Here is a 20,346-nt window from a genome sequence, read left to right on the forward strand (position 1 = left end):
GCGGTATCCATCCAGATGTCACTCGGCTAGCGTCACTAGGATGTCACCCGGCTAGCGTTGCGAGTGTGTCACCCGGCTAGCGTGCGGTATCTATCCAGATGTCACCCGGCTAGCGTTGCTAGGGTGTCACCCGGCTAGCGTGCGGTATCCACCCAGGCGTCACCCGGCCAGCGTGGCACCGACCTGCGTGTCGAAGCCGAGCTGCCAGGCCCTCTCGACGAGCAGCTGCAGGCGCGGGATGGAGGGCACGCAGTCACAGTCGCGCTCGCCCGCGCCGCCCAGCAGCGCCGCGTAGGGCGGGTGCTTGAGCAGCGAGGATAGCACCGTCTGCATGTTCCTAGAAGCGTTGCTAGGGCGGCTAGTGTGCGGTGTCTCAATCAGGTGTCACCCGGCTAGTGTTGCTAGGGTGTCACCCGGCTAGCGTGCGGTATCCATCCAGATGTCACCCGGCTAGCGTCGCTAGGGTGTCACCTGGCTAGCGTTGCGAGTGTGTCACCCGGTTAGCGTGCGGTATCCATTCAGATGTCACCCGGCTAGCGTCGCTAGGGTGTCACCCAGCTAGCGTTGCTAGGATGTCACCCGGCTAGCGTGCGGTATCCATCCAGATGTCACTCGGCTAGCGTCACTAGGATGTCACCCGGCTAGCGTTGCGAGTGTGTCACCCGGCTAGCGTGCGGTATCTATCCAGATGTCACCCGGCTAGCGTTGCTAGGGTGTCACCCGGCTAGCGTGCGGTATCCACCCAGGTGTCACCCGGCCAGCGTGGCACCGACCTGCGTGTCGAAGCCGAGCTGCCAGGCCCTCTCGACGAGCAGCTGCAGGCGCGGGATGGAGGGCACGCAGTCACAGTCGCGCTCGCCCGCGCCGCCCAGCAGCGCCGCGTAGGGCGGGTGCTTGAGCAGCGAGGATAGCACCGTCTGCATGTTCCTAGAAGCGTTGCTAGGGCGGCTAGTGTGCGGTGTCCCAATCAGGTGTCACCCGGCTAGCGTTGCTAGGGTGTCACCATCTTGCGTTGCTAGGGTGTCACCCGGCTAGCGTGCGGTATCCATCCAGGTGTAACCCAGCTGGCGTTGCTAGTGTGTCACCCGGCTAGTGTGCGGCGTCCCGATGAGATGTCACCCGGCTAGCGTTGCTAGAGTGTCACCCGGCTAGCGTGCGGTATCCATCCAGGTGTCACCCGGCTGGCGTTGCTAGGGCCCGGCTAGTGTGCGGTATCCCAGCCAGGTGTCACCCGGCTAGAGTGGCTAGGGTGTCACCCAGCTAGTGTGTATCCATCCAGGTGTCACCCGGCTAGCGTGCGGTATCCACCCAGGCGTCACCCGGCCAGCGTGGCACCGACCTGCGTGTCGAAGCCGAGCTGCCAGGCCCTCTCGACGAGCAGCTGCAGGCGCGGGATGGAGGGCACGCAGTCACAGTCGCGCTCGCCCGCGCCGCCCAGCAGCGCCGCGTAGGGCGGGTGCTTGAGCAGCGAGGATAGCACCATCTGCATGTTCCTGGAACAATATAGCATCATAGTAAAGTCAACTCATAAGCCTCATTTCACTTGCGAACTAAATATCAGTCGCAGATGTTCGCCGCAACTAACTGGATAAATAACTGGGATTGACCACTTTCTCTGAAGCCCCAAGGAAAACGCAAACGTGGTCGCCCCAAGCAAACTTGGCGGCGCACTGTAGCAGACGAGGCGAAGAAGATCGGCAAAACTTGGAGCGAGATCCAACTTGAAGCTCAAGATCGACCGCGATGGAGGACTGTTGTGGACGCCCCATCCAGGTGCCCCTGGATGCCCCATGCCCCATCTAGGGAACATAGGACCCTAAGTCAAGTAAGTCATATTCGCCACGCTCGCTCATCTCGTGCTCTTTCGTTAGCCTATCTCATCTCGTGCTCTCTAATTCTCTCGAATTCTCGATAGAGTTAATAACAACTTTAGAACTGAATCGTACCAGTAGCCGACACCTATTTCGCTTGCGAAATGTACAATGCTCATGTTCGTTGACAGACGTTCGCCGCGCGTCGCTCTCCCTAGGTCCGTGGTTCGATGTTGATGAATTTAATGCCAAGTGAAGTGAAGTGTGTGTGAATAAGGAGATCCGTAGGAGAACCAGAGTGACTGACATCGCAGAATCGCTAAAATCAAGTGGCAGTGGGCGGGGCACATAGCTCGGAGAGCTGATGGCCGCTGGGGCAGGAAAGTTCTTGAGTGGCGACTACGAGCCGGAAGACGTAGCGTGGGCAGGCCTCCCACTGGGTGGACCGAGGATCTGGTGAAGGTCTCGGGAGGTGCCTGGATGCGAGCGGCGCAGGACCGGTCTTTGTGGAAATCCTTGGGGGTAGCCTTTGTCCAGCAGTGGACGTCTTTCGGCTGAAACGAACGAACGAAGTGAAGTGAAGTGAAGTGTAGTGAAGTGAAATGAATCGTAATTCTTACCGGTAGCCGCAGCCCCAGCCGCGGTCGCCGTAGGTGCTGGCGTAGTGGTCGACAGCACTACACAGGTACGTCTTCACGATGCTCGGGTTCTGAGTATTGAGCTGCGCTATCCTCTCCAGGATGCCTGCGACAAACAATCACTTAGTGAGGCCTCCATCCAAGTGAAGTACTAATTGAGGCCCAATGGTGTCGCTGTCGGACGAGGGTCGTTAGTTTGAATCCCGTGGCCGCTGGACTATTGTAGTTAACCCTTTCACAAAACAAGCATTTAAGCTCAAGGGGTTAATGGAACTATATTTAGACATTTGTAAGAACAAAATGATTGGTTGATAATGTCAATGCAAATTATGTGATATATTAAAAGATACATATTATTCTCTATTATGGCGCTTACCGTTCGTCTTGGAGGAGCCGGTGTCCCGTCCCAGGGCGGAGGCCTTGCGGAGCCCGACGCTGCGCTCGTAGTAGCCGGCCACGGATAGGGCTCCGCTGTACACTGCCCGCTTGAGGCTGTTGGTGGCTCGTGAGCCGTCCCCATCCCCATTCCTTATGATATGTCGCTCACCGTTGGTCGTGGAGGAGCCCGCGTCCTGTCCCAGCGTTGAGGATGTTAGTGGCTCAGTTTGTGAGCCGTCCCTATCCCCATCCTTTATGAAACTGCGTCGCTCACCGTTCGTCTTGGAGGAGCGCGCGTCCCGTCTCAGCGTTGAGGATGTTGGTGGCTCGTGAGCCGTCTCCGTCCCCATCTCTTATGATGTGTCGCTCACCGTTCGTCTTGGAGGAGCCGGTGTCCCGTCCCAGGGCGGAAGCCTTGCAAAGCCCGGTACACGGCCCGCTTCAGACTGTTGGTGGCTCGTCAGACATCCCCATCCCCTATCTATGATACTGTGTCGTTTACCGTTAGTCTTCAAAGATCGAGCTAGTGTCTCGGACGCCTGAGGCTGTTGGTGACTTTTAAGCCGTCCCCATCCCCTTCCCTTATGATGTGTCGCTCACCGTTCGTCTTGGAGGAGCCGGTGTCCCGTCCCAGGGCGGAGGCCTTGCGGAGCCCGACGCTGCGCTCGTAGTAGCCGGCCACGGATAGGGCTCCGCTGTACACGGCCCGCTTAAGGCTGTTTGTGGCTCGATTCGTGTAGCCTTCTTCGTCCTCTTCCATGCCGTATTGCGCCTGTAAGCATTTAAAGCTATATGATTCTGGCATATTAGAAAAATACCACATATTCTCGTGGATGTTCTACGAAGTGGCGACTAAGAGACAGATATGCGAACATCAGGTAGAGGCCTGATTAATGTTGATTGAGTGATGTTCAATGTTGAGTAAAGTTCAAATCCTCCATTTGCCCCTGATAAATTAAAGAGGATTGGTTAAATTCAAACCTACTGATTTTATTTATTTATTTTAAACTTGAATTCACATAAAACAGTGTACATAAGGCGGACTTAATGATTTTAACGAATTTTAAGGTGACTTAGCATAAAGTTTCAACTTTATGTTAATGAAATGCAGATGATGATAGATATAGTGTGATCTTTTAACAAACTTTTGTCAAGCTAAGAAAATTAAACAATAGTTTACCCTCAGGAGTTGAAACTCATGTTCCTCTCTGTTCTTCTGCGCTTCCCTCTCGGCGGCTGAGAGTGCTACCGCGCCTCCCTCCTCCCCCCTCTCAAAGTGCTCCTCTATGTGTTGGATCTGTGGACAAATATTTGTGGCTAGGATTGTCGAATAAAGATAGATTTAACTTCAACTCACCATAACTATGTAATTATTTGTTAGATTGAGAAATAAAAATGTATGTGTCCAATATTTTTTGATATTAAACATGACGGACTAAAAAAATTTTTTTAGGAAACTAGCCTTTTGCGGTATTGCTTTGAAAATATTTTTCCAAATCAAATACATATAAATTATTTTTTATAGGTGAATACCAGTTCATGCTGTGACAACGGCAGGGGCTGGCAGCACACCGGACAGTTGCTGACTGGACTCTCTTCCATCATTACTACGTCCTCACACGATGCATTGTCAACCTGGTCCTAGAATATAAAGGATTATTTGTTAGTTTACTTATGGTAGTGGATAGTATTTATAATATCTGAAAGGATGATAGATGTTGCCTTGTCAATTATTTAGTTGTAGACTGACTTTGGCACAAACTTAGGTTTGGCATCTTAAGTAGTTGATATAGGTATGATTTTAAAACTTAAATGTATAATAGTTTGAAATACCTACCACTGACTCTACTAGCTTTTAGAAAGCTATTAAGCCTGGCCAATTTGCCCTAGAAGTATTGTATGGGCATGTGACAAATCACAATGCCAACAACTCACTAGGTAAAGGATAATTAAAATGTCATTAGTCAATTTAGAAATCAATATTGAGTCGACATTTGAGTAAGTTTTATAACCGGCTAGTCTGAATGTAAATTATGGGATATTTTAAGGGGGTGGGATATTATTATGGCATGGGATATTATATTTAAGTATTATAAAGCAGTAAACATTATTGAATTTATGACAAGGTGGTTTCTGAGAAGTGAAAGTTTTAGTTGAGTTTCATACGGTTCATTGATATTAATGTTAAAATCAAATGCTGAAGAAAATGATAAAGCACATGTTTCATAGATTACACCGGTCAACAAAAAAAAAATTTTTTTTTGCACATGGATTTTACTTATTATATTCTGATTATGTAAGCAAATTTATATAAAAAAGTGCGATTACAAATCGAAAATATTTGCTTTTTAAGAAGTAATAGCGATTTGAATTTTCCATCTTCATAGTAGAATGTCTCTAAAGATGCATGTCCCATTCTCATTGGGATATATTTACAAATAATTATGGGGGCTTATTCGCAAGAACAAGGGGCACGCTTTCATCAAAATATAGTGAGATTTGAGAGACGACGTTACCAAGGCCAGTATACTGAAAGCATGATAGGGTTAGATTTTTATGCGAAAAATCTTCTATGGAACATGACAGGAAATTAGAACTTTTCATTTTTAATAAATATTTGGACTCTATTTTAAATTTTCTCTTGTGAGAATTAATCTTAAATGGATGTTTGATATGTTTTAATAATTAGAAAGAATGAAAGAAAGAAAGAAAAAAATATATTTGGCAACCAATTGAATCATCTCTATGTTCACGTTTCATACATTCATTGATATGAATTTTTCTATTTTTTACACATAAAAGCAAATTCAGAACAATTTTTTGTTGTTATTCTTATTTCTAGGTCATAAAGCAATAAAAATAAGCTATGCATAACCCGTGCGCAAAAATGCTGTAGACAGTTGTTATCTACTACTAAAGTTAAATAAGATTTATAATTAAACACAATGAATACATACCCCTTTCTGCGGACTCAATATGTCCCGATGCTCAACATTAACATGCACTTCTACCTCAGATCCGTTCACAAACTCTCTCTCACAGATCGGACACTGAAAGGATGACCCGTGGGGCCCCGGAGACATGGCCATAGCGCTCAAAGCCAGTGTGGGGTTATCCAGGGTCAAAGTGGGATTGTTCAGCCCCAGGGTAGAGTTATTCACCCCTAAAGTGGGGTTGTTCACCACCAGGGTAGGGTTTTCCGCGTTAGCATTCGCGTTCCCCATCACAGAAGGAGACGTGAGGTCGAAATGAGCCCTGTTTATGTGCTCTTCCAATTTCCGTGGGCATGTTGACGTGAAATCACAGAGAAGGCACTGGAATCAATAGCAGAAAGTTAGGAAATCACTTTGTGGTTTTAATTTATGCATAAGGCACCTTTTAATTTGAGTTTTTAGTGTTTATTTATTCACATTTCACAAATTTTGTGGGTTTGTTTTTGTTATGGTGGGTAAATGTCAAAGAACTTTTGACATTGACAGTCATAGTTTTTATTGTTTTTATTTTTCCAAGCTCTAGTCAAAAAAATCATTAACAAACAGCTTTATCGACAATTTGTTTGATGAGTGTGTGAAAAAAAAAATCATTATCTAGCTAGAGGTCGGAAAGGGTGGGATAGTCCTTTAAAGTATTTTCTACTCACCTGCACAGTAGGACTCGGCGTAGGAGCTGATTTCTTTGGAGTGTTGGGTTTCAATTTTAATGCCAATTGAGATCTTAGTGGAGATCCTTGCCCTGCACTGGCCATAGTCAACTGTAAATTAATTAAATCATTATCAATTTTAATAAGAATTACCAACGAATCCGCGGGGCTATTTATGTTTTAAAATGTTATCAGATAGGTATTTCTTACCTTATTTTTATTTGGTGAGCCTTCGTAATTGTTGCTTGAATTGTGGCTTGGACTAGAATGAATACCTAGAAATATTTTTAAGAATAAGTAAAGTAACTGCTTAAAGTACGAATTCGCAAGGCAAAAGTTCCAAGAAGCCCTAAAGTCACCTTTTCTATCATGCCCATTCATCACTTCCCCATCGTTCGAATTCTGTCTGCTCTGCACTTTCTTTGGTATAACTCCGTTGCTGATATTTATATTCTTCAGGCCATTCGTCAAGTTGATGTTTTTGGGCGACCTTGAGCATCTGTCTTCATCCTTCTCACTCCTATAATCTTTGTCCTGGTAACCGTTGTGGTAACTGAGGTTTTTGGATATGGCTCCGTTGTGGAAGGAAGTAGAGGTGTCAGGGCTATGCCAACCATTGATGGAACCAGGCGTGTTGTAGCTGCAACTGTCTGTCGTTGTCATTTTGGAGTCTTCGTCAAAGCTGAAAAGGCAAAAGTAGAAGTCAAATGTAGGGCACCTTTTTATTATTTTACAGCAGGCTCTTTTTTGCGTTATGAAAATGTGGTGGCAAGTATTTGATTTACATGCTCATTAAGGAAGTAGGTCCCTTCCACTCCCTATATTACAGCCATTATAAAAAATGGGCGACATCACGAATGCATAAATAATTTGTAGCGCATACAAGCACTATACGTGCCAAAGGGGTTAAGTAATAATAACTGGAGATTGAGTGACGCCAGAATATGGTAACTCAGAAGTGATACCTAATGCCCCTTTTCAGATTCCTACGGCGTAATAGTTATCGTCTCCAGTAGTTGCATGGGTACTAAACAGTTACAATATACTTAGGTATCTACGCTCTCTACATGTATCCCAACAGTTGTGGCTTTGGGACAGCACAGTCGCAGAAGAGACACTACTTACGTACTTGAGGGTTACCTACTTCTTAAACTTTGCTTCTTACCTCGGACTTTGGTCGTCTATAAATGCCATGAGTTCCCTCTCCGGCGTCACGTAATACAGATGCGCTCTTTGCATGTGTCCCAACAGCTGTGGTTGTGGGACAGCGCAGTCGCAGAAGACAAACTACTAAGGTAACTAATAAGTGATGGATTTGGCATTAGATAGCACGCATTCATGCTTTGAAGTGTTTTTTTCAGGGTTCACTACATACCTCGGACTTTGAACGTCTATAAATGCCATGAGCACCCTCGTTAGATAATGCAAAATGTGCTCTCTGCACATAATCCCAACAGCTGCGGCTATGGGACAGCGCAGTCTCAGAAGGGACACTAAGTACTTTCTAGCTTAAGGTTTGCTTCTTACCTCGGACTTTGGTCGTCTATAAACGCCATGAGCTCTCTCTCTGGCGTCAGATAAGGCAGATGCGCTCTTTGCACGTGTCCCAGCAGTTGTGGTTGTGGGACAGCACATTCGCAGAAGGGACACTACTTAGGATCTTACCTCGGACTTTGGTCGTCTATAAACGCCATAAGCTCTCTCTCCGGCGTCAGGTAATGCAGATGCGCCTTCTGCACGTGTCCCAGCAGCTGTGGCTGTGGGACAGCGCAGTCGCAGAAGGGACACTACTTAGGTTCTTACCTCGGACTTTGGTCGTCTATAAACGCCATGAGCTCTCTCTCTGGCGTCAGGTAATGCAGATGCGCTCTCTGCACGTGTCCCAACAGTTGTGGTTGTGGGACAGCACAGTCGCAGAAGGGACACTCTGGTCGTCCTGCCACGTGGGCCTCCAAGGTGTGGGACCGCATGCCCTCGTCTGTGAGGCCCTCCGCGCCGCATAGCTCGCACGTGTAGGGGAAAGGACTGGTCGACATTTTTGCTAAAAAGACAAACGAGATAAGGGTCGAAAGAAAATGTAGGTGTTAAGTGGATGTAAGCAATTTATCATGCATCAAACAGATTACAAGTGTTGTTACCAATACCTTACCTCAATGCAATCTAATGGAGACCCTGCAAATATAAACCCCGTTGGGTATAACAACATGGTAGGTATGGTTAGAGAGGATATTGGCCTGTATAATTTATCTAAAAACTCCTCAGTTTTTCCATAATCTTTTCATGTTTCCCAGAATAGGTACAATGAGTAACTACCTCATGAAAATTTAGATTTTCTGTGAGTTGTGAGTGAGAAGTGCGTTTTCAAACTTTACTTATTTGGAATCAACATTAAATTAAGATCAAAGAAGAGTGAGTTCAAGAAACTTTTCTTTAATTAGTGATAAGAATCAATAATTAATCTATTTGGGCCAAATAAATTATTTTGTTCATTCTCTTTTTACTACCAAGTGGAGTAATGTCGCCTTCTGCCAACATCAAGCAGGATAAGCACTTCAATAAATTGTCCATTTGGCGGCTCGCCAACGGGAATTGAAAGACATCATAATTATTTAAGAATTATCCATAAAAAAGCTTTAGGAGACTCCTATCTGTAGTAGGTATAATCACAGTAAAATGGACAACAGAGAAGAAAAGTATAAACCTTATTATAATAACAGTAATTCGTATAGCAACTTATTCTAGGTCAAAAATAATCGCAGTAATTAATCTAATCTACAAGGACGAAGTGTTAATAACTTATGAAATATTTCCATAACACAAAAATATAAACATAGGCAATTACAATTGTAGGTTGTTTGCACATCAGCTGTAATTTTTTCATGGCTCTTTACAGAATTTTACACAAAATTGCGATCAAATGAAACGAACCTTGATCTATTTTCATCGTAGGGCAAACACTGCTACATTGAAACCATTCACAAATGGGTATCCGGGTGAAAGTGTCAAATCGATAAAATTACCGCAGTTACTTATGTTTTCAAAGAATTTACGCTATGAATCTCTACCGAAGCAAATCCTTTTTGGACCAAAATTAAAACTATATTAACCTTAGCGTTAAAACTAACTGGCATAAAACAATAAATCCTCTTGCGTAACGAAGTAAATCGAAGAAAAAAATAAGATGTACTTACGATTGTTTTTATTGTCAAATTAGCGGGAAATCCTATCGTTTTGTAAGACACAACACTACCTAATTGGTTCCACACGATTATTAAAGGTTGTTAAAGCTAACATTTTATAACATTAATTAACGAAGTAAATTTAATACTACTGGCAAAGGTTATGAAGGGGAGCCATTCATGAATCGTGGACATTGAAAAACAAGGAAAACTTGTACGCATGCGGAAGTGGGCAGCGATGGCAGCGCCTCTGGCGGGGGAAAATGAAAGGTACATGCATTTGTTTAGAATTTTCTTTCTTTCAATCTAACATACTTTGCCTAAAATAGTGAAATAGCTTCTATAGTTAGTTAATTGCACTTGGTAACAAAGCTAAAAGCTTTTGCTGGGATTTAATTTGCTATTTTCATTAAATCAAATACGCACGCCACCTAGTGACTGTACATAGATGTACTAACTATCTTCAAGGACGACGGGGTAGCTACCGAACCCTTTTTGGAACTTCCAAGTAAATTCCACTAACAGTAAAAAGATGGAGTTAAATCATAACAATAGTTAATGTTCTTAAAAAAATTGAAAAGTCACGAAACTTAAAACTTGTCATAACGTCGGAGTATGTGAAAATTTTGAAAATAAGGTTACATTTGAAATGCTCATAATTATTAGACTACCTAATAGTGATGTAAGATTAACTTTCAGAGGGTGAATTTGGCATCAATATCATCAACATCAACCTAAGTCTTGTGACGAATACATAAGTGCCAAAATATTTTTAATTTTCATTCAAAAGTATTTGTTTCGAATAAATATGCTATTTTTCTTCACTTCAAGAATATCTCCACTAGAATAACCCACTAAGCTCCTAATTTCCTCAAAAAAACTAGGCATCCAATACATTCTCATGTCTAAATTGTAACTTATAGAAACGGCGGTGCCCCAGGGCACTATGGCATATTTGTCCTGGAATAGCAACGACTGGCCGGGCCCGCGCGAATACAGAGTGGCTGCTTATGTAAATTGACACGTGTCACTCAAATATAGGTAGGTTTACTTTTGCCGAAAATGTAGTCACGCTATGTCACATTATTTTGTGCTGTCTAATAAAATTCAAGACTTTTTTTTAACTTTCAAGGCACTTAAACATATCCCAAATAATTGCTGCCTGGCACGGGACCGGTGTTGTGGCAATGTATGGGGCTTTTCTCCAGCAGTGCACGTCCATTGTTATACTGAAACTCTAACTGATTTCTGTTTTAATATTTTTTTAAACTGAGATTTGCCACGCAAACTGGCTAATCAGTTTCCGTGGCAAATCTTAGTTTTTTGTTCATCAAACATTTTCGTGGAAATACATAATAAACTAAGTACGTATATTAAAAGGCATGGGGTAAATAATATATCTAATAACCAAATTATCTAAATATTTGCGAACTGCATAATTATTTCACTTATTTCCGGCCTTTTTGAACATTTTTATTTAGCTTGTTTATTTACCAGTTTTTAGTATTGAGCTTTGTGATAAAATATGTAAAAAGTCTTTCTTCGCGTAAACTTAAGGAAAGATTTTTCAAAAGTTGCTTCAGACTTTTATTTCCTTGTCGGTTAAAACTGATAAATCTTTGTAGCAATTTTTACCTATAAATTGACTCGCCTCATCTAGATGGTAATTCGCGCGGTCGCACGCTATCGCTCGAAATTGCGGGAATGTGCCTACCATTATTAATTTTCACAAATTCCTTGATAACCCTAGTGGTATAGTCGGCCCGGCAAGTTATGGTATGTAGTAACGTCACGTAATGCTGTTGGAATATATTAGACGACACGAAGGTATTATAGGTTGGAGTGGAGACGCAAGATTGTGCTCTGGCTCGCAGAAACCTTATTGCACAAAGGGTGCATCTGCAAATACCGAATGCATTTCTTATTTGTCTGCTAGCCTACTTAATTAAGATATTAAAAAAGATTATTTGCTTTCTTAATTTTTGCCTCCTGTCTCATAAAAAATATTTTTTTCAAGCGCTAGTATTTGACTTGAAGAACAAACAGACACAGAACATTATGGTTAAAGAAATTTATTCTCAAAAAAGACAATAACAGTCACTTACATGGGAACATCATTTACATAAGTATTAAAATGATCGTTCAAAACGTTTATTTTATTCATAGGTATACTTACTAGAAACATTAGAAATTGTACATCAAGAAAAACGCTGAGAAAAATGGCTAAGTATTTTGTGACTGAGGCGTCTTGCACACATCTGTGGTCTTGCATAGTGAAAATACTTACCTAGGTGCTGTGCTAGTTATTCTGTAACTAAAATGCATACTATGATGTGCTGTCGACTGTACCTAAGTAAGGAATATTGTAATTCTTACGATAACTCACCGCTCCGATTATACCCGCTTTGTATGGGTTCAGGTAGTGTTATTAATTTTCGCAAATTCTCGTGTAACAGCAGTACCTGCTAAGGTAATAAATTATTAATATACTCGCTAGCTCGGAATATTACGAGTATAGTCCATGGAGGTTTAAACAGGCTTTAATTGACATCGTATTTTACTAACACGTTAACCTGAAGAATAAAAACCGGCCAAGTGCGAGTCGGGCTCACACACCGAGGGTTCCGCCGTACAAACGTAGCGGTTTACAATTTATGACGTATTAAATCAAATTACTTACTTGATTCCGTTGCGAGTAGTGGCGAATTTCAAAATATGCGGTATGATTATTTTTTATTTATTTATTTTTCCTATATTTGCATTATAGGTAGGTACCTACCTCAGCGTTTTGAATTTTTGCGTTGATTTAGAATTTCTCACAGTTTAGAGGCAATTAGATTTAAGAAGTGTTTGATATGAATTTCAACTTTAATATCTCTACGCGTTCATGTGAAAAAGGGTAGGTAGTAAGTTTATAATTATTAAAAAAATATTTTGTCATGTAAGCAAAAATAATATTTTAAATTTTATATAACTTCAAATTTATCATTTTCGCAATTTTTCCTTTATCTGTACTATATAACGTTGCTTCGTGCCGAATTTCAAGATTCTGAGTTCACAGGAAGTACCTTGTAGGTTTTGATTCCCTAGCGTGTGACGGAAATTCGTCTAAGGTGTCGGTATAAACTGCTGTATCTTTTGATCGCGTTAAGGGTTCTTACACACGAACAGCATTTTGCTGTCGACGCATGTAACTGCAGTCGACGTCAGAAGGCGACGGCTAGCTGTCGACATGCTGCCGACGTGCTGTCGACGCGTTCGCGGCTGCCGCCGGCAGGTGGCGGCAGCTAGCCGCCTCCGCCATTTTGAAGGTCAACTGTCAGTAGTCCAGGAGCTTACACGCACACCTAATGAGTTCCGAACAAATTGATTCGGAATTGCTAAAAAATTAGTGCTGTCAAAAACAATGAAATAATATGGAACTCGAATTTAGAGGGCTACCATAATAAAACATTAAAAAATAGAGCATGGGCGTCGATATGTGTAGTCTCATTCTCTATTCAATAACATTTCTTAAACCCACAATGACCGGTTCTTTCTCTTTCATCGACGACGACGGAGTAAATGCAACAACAGTGTTTCTTCAATGAAATCCATTTTCAACTGGCTGGCTCCTGTACAAAGACGTACGCCGACACGGTCGTCGCAGCAAGCTGTCGACTCGTCGACGGCAGACGTCGACGTGTCGACAGCTTGCTGCGGGCACGTCGACGGCTAGCTGCCGACAAGTGACGGCGACTGCGGTCGCCTTTGCTGTCGTCAATGTGCTGCTCGTGTGTAAGAGCTCTAACTTAGAAGTTTGATTTTTTTACTTCTTAAAGGGACAATAGATCTAGGTATTTGGTATAAATTTCAATTTGATACCTTTATTCGTTCGTGAGAAATAAGGTAGTAAGTTTCATTTTATTAAAATATTTTTATTATATTATATAACTAAAAAAATGAAATTTTCGCAATTTTTCCTATATTTGCATTATATGACAATGCTTTATGCCAAATTTCAAGATTCTGAGTTTACGGGAAGTATCCTGTAGGTTTTGATTCCTTTGCGAGTGTCGAAAATTTGTTGAAAATATCGACATAATCGGCTGTATCTTTTGATTGGCTTGGCTTAGAAGTTTGATATTTTCACAGCTTAAAGGGACAATAGACCTGAGTATTTCATGTGAATTTCAGCTTGATACGTTCACGCGTTCTTGAGATAAAGGGTCTTGACAGACGGACGGACGGACAACAAAGTGATCCTATAAGGGTTCCGTTTTTTCCTTATGAGGTACGGAACCCTAAAAAATTATATGAGTTACAATTACTTAGGTGCTACATATTCAGAAACATAAAGTTAAAAGTTATCATCAAGTAGGACTGTCAATACTGTACCTAATTACCGAAATGTGTAATATCGTTAAGAGTGCTACGAAATTGGCTACGAATTTCAAATTGGAATAATGTAAAAGATTTTCTTGATTGATTATATGCTGAAATATTATTCATTAACATAATTTAATAAACATATTATTATTTATTCAATGACTGTGTGTTAACCTTGATTCATATTATAGACAATCTTAGGTCCACACCAGCGTAACTACCGAGAAATTCATGCCACAAACAAGCGTATAAAAGTAGCTAAAAAACTCACAATGGTAGTAAGTTTGTACGAGTAGATCCTAGTTACATATACTTATATACCAGATTGTTTCACAAATATGGGTAGGTACTGGAAGCCGGAATCTTGCTTTTACCGACTTCACATTTGTAGCAAAACTGTTTTGCACGATCGATACAGACAGGGGTTTAGTCACAGAAACCAACTATAAGTTTCTTGGATGCTCACACTTGATGCTTTCGACTTTTACTAACGTTTATAGAAACGCCAGACTTTTAACACAGTAAAAATTTCAACTGTTCTCTCATCCTGAGCCTTTGTTGTAATTTTTCTACTCTCTTTGATCTTACTGAGTTACCAAATATTTGACGTCTAAATTGCATTTGATAAAATTATATCGTCTATTTGTTCTCTAAAGGTAAAAAATTAAAAGTCGCTAGCCCTACTAGCTTACGCAAAACGATTTATTGGAGTTTTTCCTCTTTGAAATTTTACGACGAATTAATATCGCATTCAAAATCAAAAATCAAAAACATTCTATTCAATTTAGACCACTAGTAGCACTTATGAACGTCAAAAAACAGTAAAAAAAAATCATTGTTTCTACTAGCCCAGAAGGTATCTGTTTTTCCTTTGTATTTTTCTAATATCACAGGAAAAACGACAAGATTTGCCAAGAATATAAATGACTAAGGATATAATGAAAATCACATAGCTTAGCGTAACTTTCTACCTTTAAAATGATAGAATAGAAACGTTCGTAAGAAGTCGCTAAAACCGCTCCAGGGTTCTTTTAAACAAAGTTGCGTAAGTAGGTGGGAAGTGCCAACTTGACGACTCAGAGCTGTTCTTCGGCTGGAACTTATTGCATGTCTAAAAGTGTACATATTTACCTATGTAAGTGATATAAGCCGAGACTAGTACAGACGTCATACCAAGCTTAACACTACCTATCATCTTATGTAGTGGAAATAGAGGTTGTTTTGCCACAGAAATATGCTGAATATGCTGAAGAGCTGGTAGGTAAGTATGTGTACGTTGGAGTAAAGTTAGAGAAATTAAAGTCAAGGAAAGGGTTGGGAATATATACCGCTTTATACTTACTGCAAGTCTTGATTTGTGCGGGTAGGCACTTATTTATTTTTGAAATCTTATGTTTTTAACCGATGCGGTCTACAAAATATTGTCAGACTGACAAAGGAATTTTAGCTTGGTGTGTCTTTACATCCATAATTTCGTTTGTTTTCGATTTTATGAAACGTAAATTACAACTTCAAGGAACAAAGGTCCTTTGTCGGATTAAGTAAGAAAAAATATTGGCTTAAACAACATTAGAGATAGTATCTCCTATATAAAATACGCCCAATTTTATTAATATTGTTTAATTAAGTCCAGAAATTCCTGTAAAAATGAAAAACATTACCTTCTACAGGTTTATTACGTTCAGAAACGGATGACCAATTTCGCCTAAGTTACGCAAGCACTGCTGGTGTAGTGGTATCATGCAAGATTCCCATTCTTGCGACCCGGGTTCGATTCCCGGGCAGTACACTTACTTTTGAATCAATTGTATTAATTTTTTTTACTTGGGTATTTAAATTAGCTGTATTTTGTATTACTGAATTAATTCAAATCAAGTTTCTTTTATTTTTACACTAAGTCTCGTAGCGGAGTTGAAAATAAGAATTCTCTTATTTGAAAATATGAATAAAATAAAATACACACATACAATTCAATTAATTGTCAAATCATGTTCATTAAAACTTTATTCTTGTTTTAAATTGTTTGTTTCATTCATGTTTAAACATTTACCTATTAATAAGTTCATTTACCGGTACTTTTTCGTTTCTTTTCAGCGTTTCAGCGAAACTTACTTTTTTCAACTCTGAACTCATTGCTATCCTGCTGTGTAGGTATCATGTACTAAATATGGCGGATATAATATACATATACGGAAACCGACCCTACGTGTCCCACGCTCTCATATTATTAGCACTACAATCCTGTGCCGCCTGTAATATCACAGAATAAGTAATAGTACAGGTACAGAAGGATTACTCCGCAAGACGATTTAAATAAATGCGAGTCTTGCTACGACGCGATACAGTGGAATTCAGCTCGCACAGCACTACGTACCTACAATTTTATTCACCTACAAGTTTTGTCTCTTTCTATCGCGTGCCTCTGAACTCTTCTTACGCTGTTAGGGTTGCTGTCTAGTGAAAAAATAATTAATCTAGGTACTTATTTGTAATGAGGTACGTATGTAGGTAAGTATGCATTCATTATGGAAAACCTTGGGAGAGGCCTTTGTCCAGCAGTGGACGTCATTTGGCTGAAACGAACGAACGAATTCTGAGCAGTAGTCATGGTAGGTTAGGTTCCTATACTATCCTAAGAATTATTGATTACCTACATGGCCAACATACCTTTCAGCATCTTTGGGAAGCGAAAAAAAAAGATAAATCCGGTAGATTTCCTTTCGAATTTTAACACCCGAACGCCGCACAATATTTCTTTCTCTTTATGTCCATTTTTAATAATACTTCGATCATAGAATTATAATCATACTACAACGCACGCCAGCGTCCTGAGGGGCGCGCGCGTGACACTCGACTGATATAATACCCGCCGGCGGGGCGCTTCGCTGTAGGTAATTATCGGATGTACCGCGCGGAGTGAGCCAGGCCTGGTAATATGCAGCTTATGCGCACATTTAATCTGGGCTCTGCCGAAAATTACGGTGTCCACACATCTATATGCATCTCGGACTGGTCGTCAAGTCTTTTAATCTTCTTCTTCTTGTCGTGTGCAACCAAACTATACAGTGTCAGTCAGCCCAAAACTCCGCCACAAGAGCGGCGTTGTCAATGCTTTTAATTATAAAAAAAAACTCTCTTCAGTTCTGTTTCTAGACGGTTGCTGCAGGATAACTCACTGGGAGAGTTAGGTTTAGGTTTAAAGAACATTTATTTCTCATTAAAAACATTACAGTCACTTACATGAGAAATAAACAAATTTTAAGTAGGTAGATAATTTACAAGTTGTCCAATAGCCAGAACAAGCAGATGTACTTCTGCGGGAACCGTCCTAACAAACCTGTACTTACGTGAACCATGGAGAGTTGACATTACAAGGTTTCATCATGGCGGATAGTGGTTTATTAGTGACGTAAAAAACAATAGAAAAAAGTCCCTATAAATGCGATACAAATCTTGACCGCTAGGCGCTGGCATTTAGTTTTACTTGTACAATATTACTTATCATTTTAGCTCATGTGAACCGCATCAATTATTCTGCGTATGTTTCTCTCAAGGTCCGTATCGAAGACTAGGACTACAGACAATTTTACATTACTGACATGCTCAAAAAGATTAGACGGCGACTAAAGAGGGAGATAATGTTTACCTATTTACATTCTCAAAAATCGGGACTATCCCATCGCCTGGTGAGCTCATGGTCACCTCGAGCTGGTTATTTGTCGAAACCCGAGGAGTCCAAGTGGGCTCGTTTGCGGGGTCCGCGGCAGTCGACGTGTTTTTATATTTGCTGACAAGTACACGTAAGCTGTCCGGATTAGCTGGGGGTTTGACTCTTGAAAAAAATTGAATACCTACTTGGAAATTCCTTGCAGAGTTGACTGGTACAGTTTCCTATCAGTATTAACAACACATTTTTAGAAAATGAATTTAAATTCATTTTTGATATAAAGTACCTACAGTAATAAATTTAATTAAGATACACCATGTAACGTATTCACTAAAGGCAACCGAGAAGTTGTATCTTATCAACCCCTATGAAACTCTTTTAAATCGAACTGTACGTATTTAATTGAAATCGCTTCGTTGCGGTTTTTTTGTAAACATAATTACTTCGCTCCATGAAACGATTGCAAATTAAATCTGTGTGCTTACCATGAGTTTACGTTAGGTGTGCTCGCTAGCGACTGCGTAAAAAAATGACATTTAATTGTATGACATATTGTGCAGCGCCCCTAGTGGCTACTTTCAAGAAACAAAATCTTCATAGAGATTTTTGACGTACTCGCTAGCGAGCACACCTAACGTAAACTCATGGTAGGTACACAGTACGAATGTACAAACGACATTGCAGTAGTAGTTACATCAAGCTGCTGCTGTGTCTTATTTCGTTGTGATTGAAGCTATTTTGCAATGCAAATGTATAGTCTGATGTCCTTTTGTACGTTACTCTAAGGTTATAACACACTTATCAAACCGTAAAGGGATCAACGCCGTATCCCCTTTTGCCGCGCTGTCAACCGCGAGGTGAGGCGTTTAAGAAGTGTGCATTGCGTAGTTTCATTAAAAGAAAACTGACCGCCTCGAGTTGATACGGTTACGATCTGTTTCCGGGTTGTTAAGTGTGTTTCGTACTTTATTCGGAGGGCAGGTCCGCCAGTTTGTGTCCTCACAATGCGTTACCTTCTCACCTTAAGACAGTTTATTTCATGGCACATCACTCGGGATTACCGTGTGTGAAATTAACGGCATTATTCTGATGTATACAGCTCCCGGCTTGATGGATTACGGGATTCGGTGCTTGGGGGGGGCGTGATAGGGTATTTATTATCAAAGGTGTACCATTATTTGGAGATACAAAGGTTACATTTCAAGTAGGTGCTTTCAGGCTGTTTTATGAGAAATATTGCGAAAACTTTGTGCTCTGTTCACAAAGTTTTTGTGCATCAAGCGAAAGTGGTGAATGATTAATTGATTGATATACTCGCTCGCATGGCTTTTAATTCATACCTACCTACCTTTAACAAATTGCTGTTGTTACAAATATCACACTTGAAAGCTTCATTGATGACACAAGATAATTTGCAGGTACCTACTTAACAGTTGATTTACCCTAAAACTTAAGAATAGTTCGTAGTGCCTTACACGTCAGATAGTTCAATAGTTGTAATAGTTGTAACCTTAGACTGCTGTCTACGGCGTAGTTCATTATGTTTTCAGAAGTCGCGCTGAATATTCATGCATCAGTAGCGAGAACGTTCTCTCCGTTTGACGGGTGCTAGCATACATTTGCGTCGTAGCTACGCGCGACTACGGTTCTATTGTAATTTTTGTATCATGGCTGAGTTGCACCACCTAACTTTAACCGCATTATAACGATAACCGGTGTTTTTTGTATGGAGTTTGACAGATTTTTGTATCATAAAAACTTGACTCGTAGACATCTTTCATGCACCCGTAGCACCAACTTATTATATTTTCGCAAGTATGACCTCGTTGGACAGCTGCTACGTCGTAGCATTGTAGCTACGCGCGACTACGACTGTAATTTTGGAGGTATTTCTCGAAGCGCACCCATTTTGAGGCGCACCTTATAAAGCGCATCCAAACTGTTCCTCGAAGCGCACCTATGTTAGCGCTCCTGCATACGACGCCGCTACCGCGCCGCCGCCGCGCCTTTGCACTGTTTATACGCGCCGCGTGAACCGCGGCGGCGGTTTTGCTCGGTGCGTATGATCAGTGTAGCGGCGCGGCGAAGGCGCGGCGGCAGCGCGGTGGCGGCGCGGTTATGTTGCCCTGGTACCGTTTATTCATCTTAGTAAACATAAAATTCAAAATCTTTGTAAACATAGGTGCGCTTTGAGGAACAGTTTAGGTACGCTTCAGTAGGTGCGCCTCAAAATAGGTGCGCTTCGAGTAATACCTCTAATTTTTGATGGATGCGTATAATTAAAGATAATTAAAGACTTGTTATCGTAGTAGGTACATCTTCCATGCACTCGGAGCGCCAGCTCATTATATTTTCGCAAGTCTGAATATTCATGCGGAGCCGTCTCGTCTCGACCTCGTTGGACAGTGCTACGGCGTAGCACTTGTGGCGTCGTAGCGGACCGGCTCGTTAGGTCGTTTGGGTTTTTACTTTTAAAACGAGGATCGCATGAGTGGAAATCAGTGGAAATAAGCCACTTGAAACATAATATACAGTATGACTTATCGTTAATATCACCTTCAGTATACAGTATAACGTATCGTTATTTTCATTTTCGCTAGGCTTTTAGAGCTACATAGTGCCAGATTTGCTGCCGGTCTTAAATCTAGAATTTCCTATTAAATCA

General features: G+C 41.4%; 2 protein-coding genes and 1 non-coding gene across 3 annotated transcripts; 1 reads left to right on the forward strand and 2 right to left on the reverse strand.

The window, feature by feature from the left end:
* Positions 1-1,315: 1,315 nt before the first annotated feature.
* LOC135078593 (zinc finger-containing ubiquitin peptidase 1-like) lies at positions 1,316-3,177 on the reverse strand. Its single transcript, XM_063973122.1, has 3 exons — positions 2,826-3,177; positions 2,432-2,555; positions 1,316-1,493 (listed from the first exon to the last, which is right to left on the reverse strand). The coding sequence occupies exons 1-3, from the start codon at positions 3,175-3,177 to the stop codon at positions 1,316-1,318; spliced, it is 654 nt and encodes a 217-aa protein (XP_063829192.1).
* Positions 3,178-3,350: 173 nt separating this feature from the next.
* Positions 3,351-9,907, reverse strand: LOC135078594 (uncharacterized). Its single transcript, XM_063973124.1, has 9 exons — positions 9,659-9,907; positions 8,271-8,508; positions 6,827-7,149; positions 6,678-6,742; positions 6,468-6,578; positions 5,785-6,141; positions 4,361-4,468; positions 4,008-4,124; positions 3,351-3,599 (listed from the first exon to the last, which is right to left on the reverse strand). Exons 2-9 carry the CDS (start codon positions 8,501-8,503, stop codon positions 3,351-3,353), a joined length of 1,563 nt encoding a protein of 520 aa, XP_063829194.1. The 5' UTR covers positions 8,504-8,508; positions 9,659-9,907.
* Positions 9,908-15,732: 5,825 nt separating this feature from the next.
* On the forward strand, positions 15,733-15,803 carry Trnag-ccc (transfer RNA glycine (anticodon CCC)). The gene has a single exon. It is a non-coding gene; the product is annotated as a tRNA-Gly (tRNA).
* Positions 15,804-20,346: the final 4,543 nt, after the last annotated feature.

The sequence above is a fragment of the Ostrinia nubilalis genome, chromosome 15 (assembly GCF_963855985.1).
Source record: "Ostrinia nubilalis chromosome 15, ilOstNubi1.1, whole genome shotgun sequence".
Classification (NCBI taxonomy): domain Eukaryota; kingdom Metazoa; phylum Arthropoda; class Insecta; order Lepidoptera; family Crambidae; genus Ostrinia; species Ostrinia nubilalis.

Bases quoted from the DNA above. Each gene is read 5' to 3' on its own strand.
- LOC135078594 (XM_063973124.1), bottom strand. From the start codon at position 8,503: ATGTCGACCAGTCCTTTCCCCTACACGTGCGAGCTATGCGGCGCGGAG. The intron at 6,579-6,677 runs GTAAGAAATACC...ATTAATTTACAG, and splicing joins GCTCACCAAATAAAAATAAG to TTGACTATGGCCAGTGCAGG. The intron at 4,469-5,784 runs GTATGTATTCAT...TTTATATTCTAG, and splicing joins TATTGAGTCCGCAGAAAGGG to GACCAGGTTGACAATGCATC.
- LOC135078593 (XM_063973122.1), bottom strand. From the start codon at position 3,177: ATGGGGACGGAGACGGCTCACGAGCCACCAACATCCTCAACGCTGAGA. The intron at 2,556-2,825 runs GTAAGCGCCATA...TGTTTGTCGCAG, and splicing joins CGGCTCCTCCAAGACGAACG to GCATCCTGGAGAGGATAGCG. The intron at 1,494-2,431 runs GTAAGAATTACG...ATATTGTTCCAG, and splicing joins GGCTGGGGCTGCGGCTACCG to GAACATGCAGATGGTGCTAT.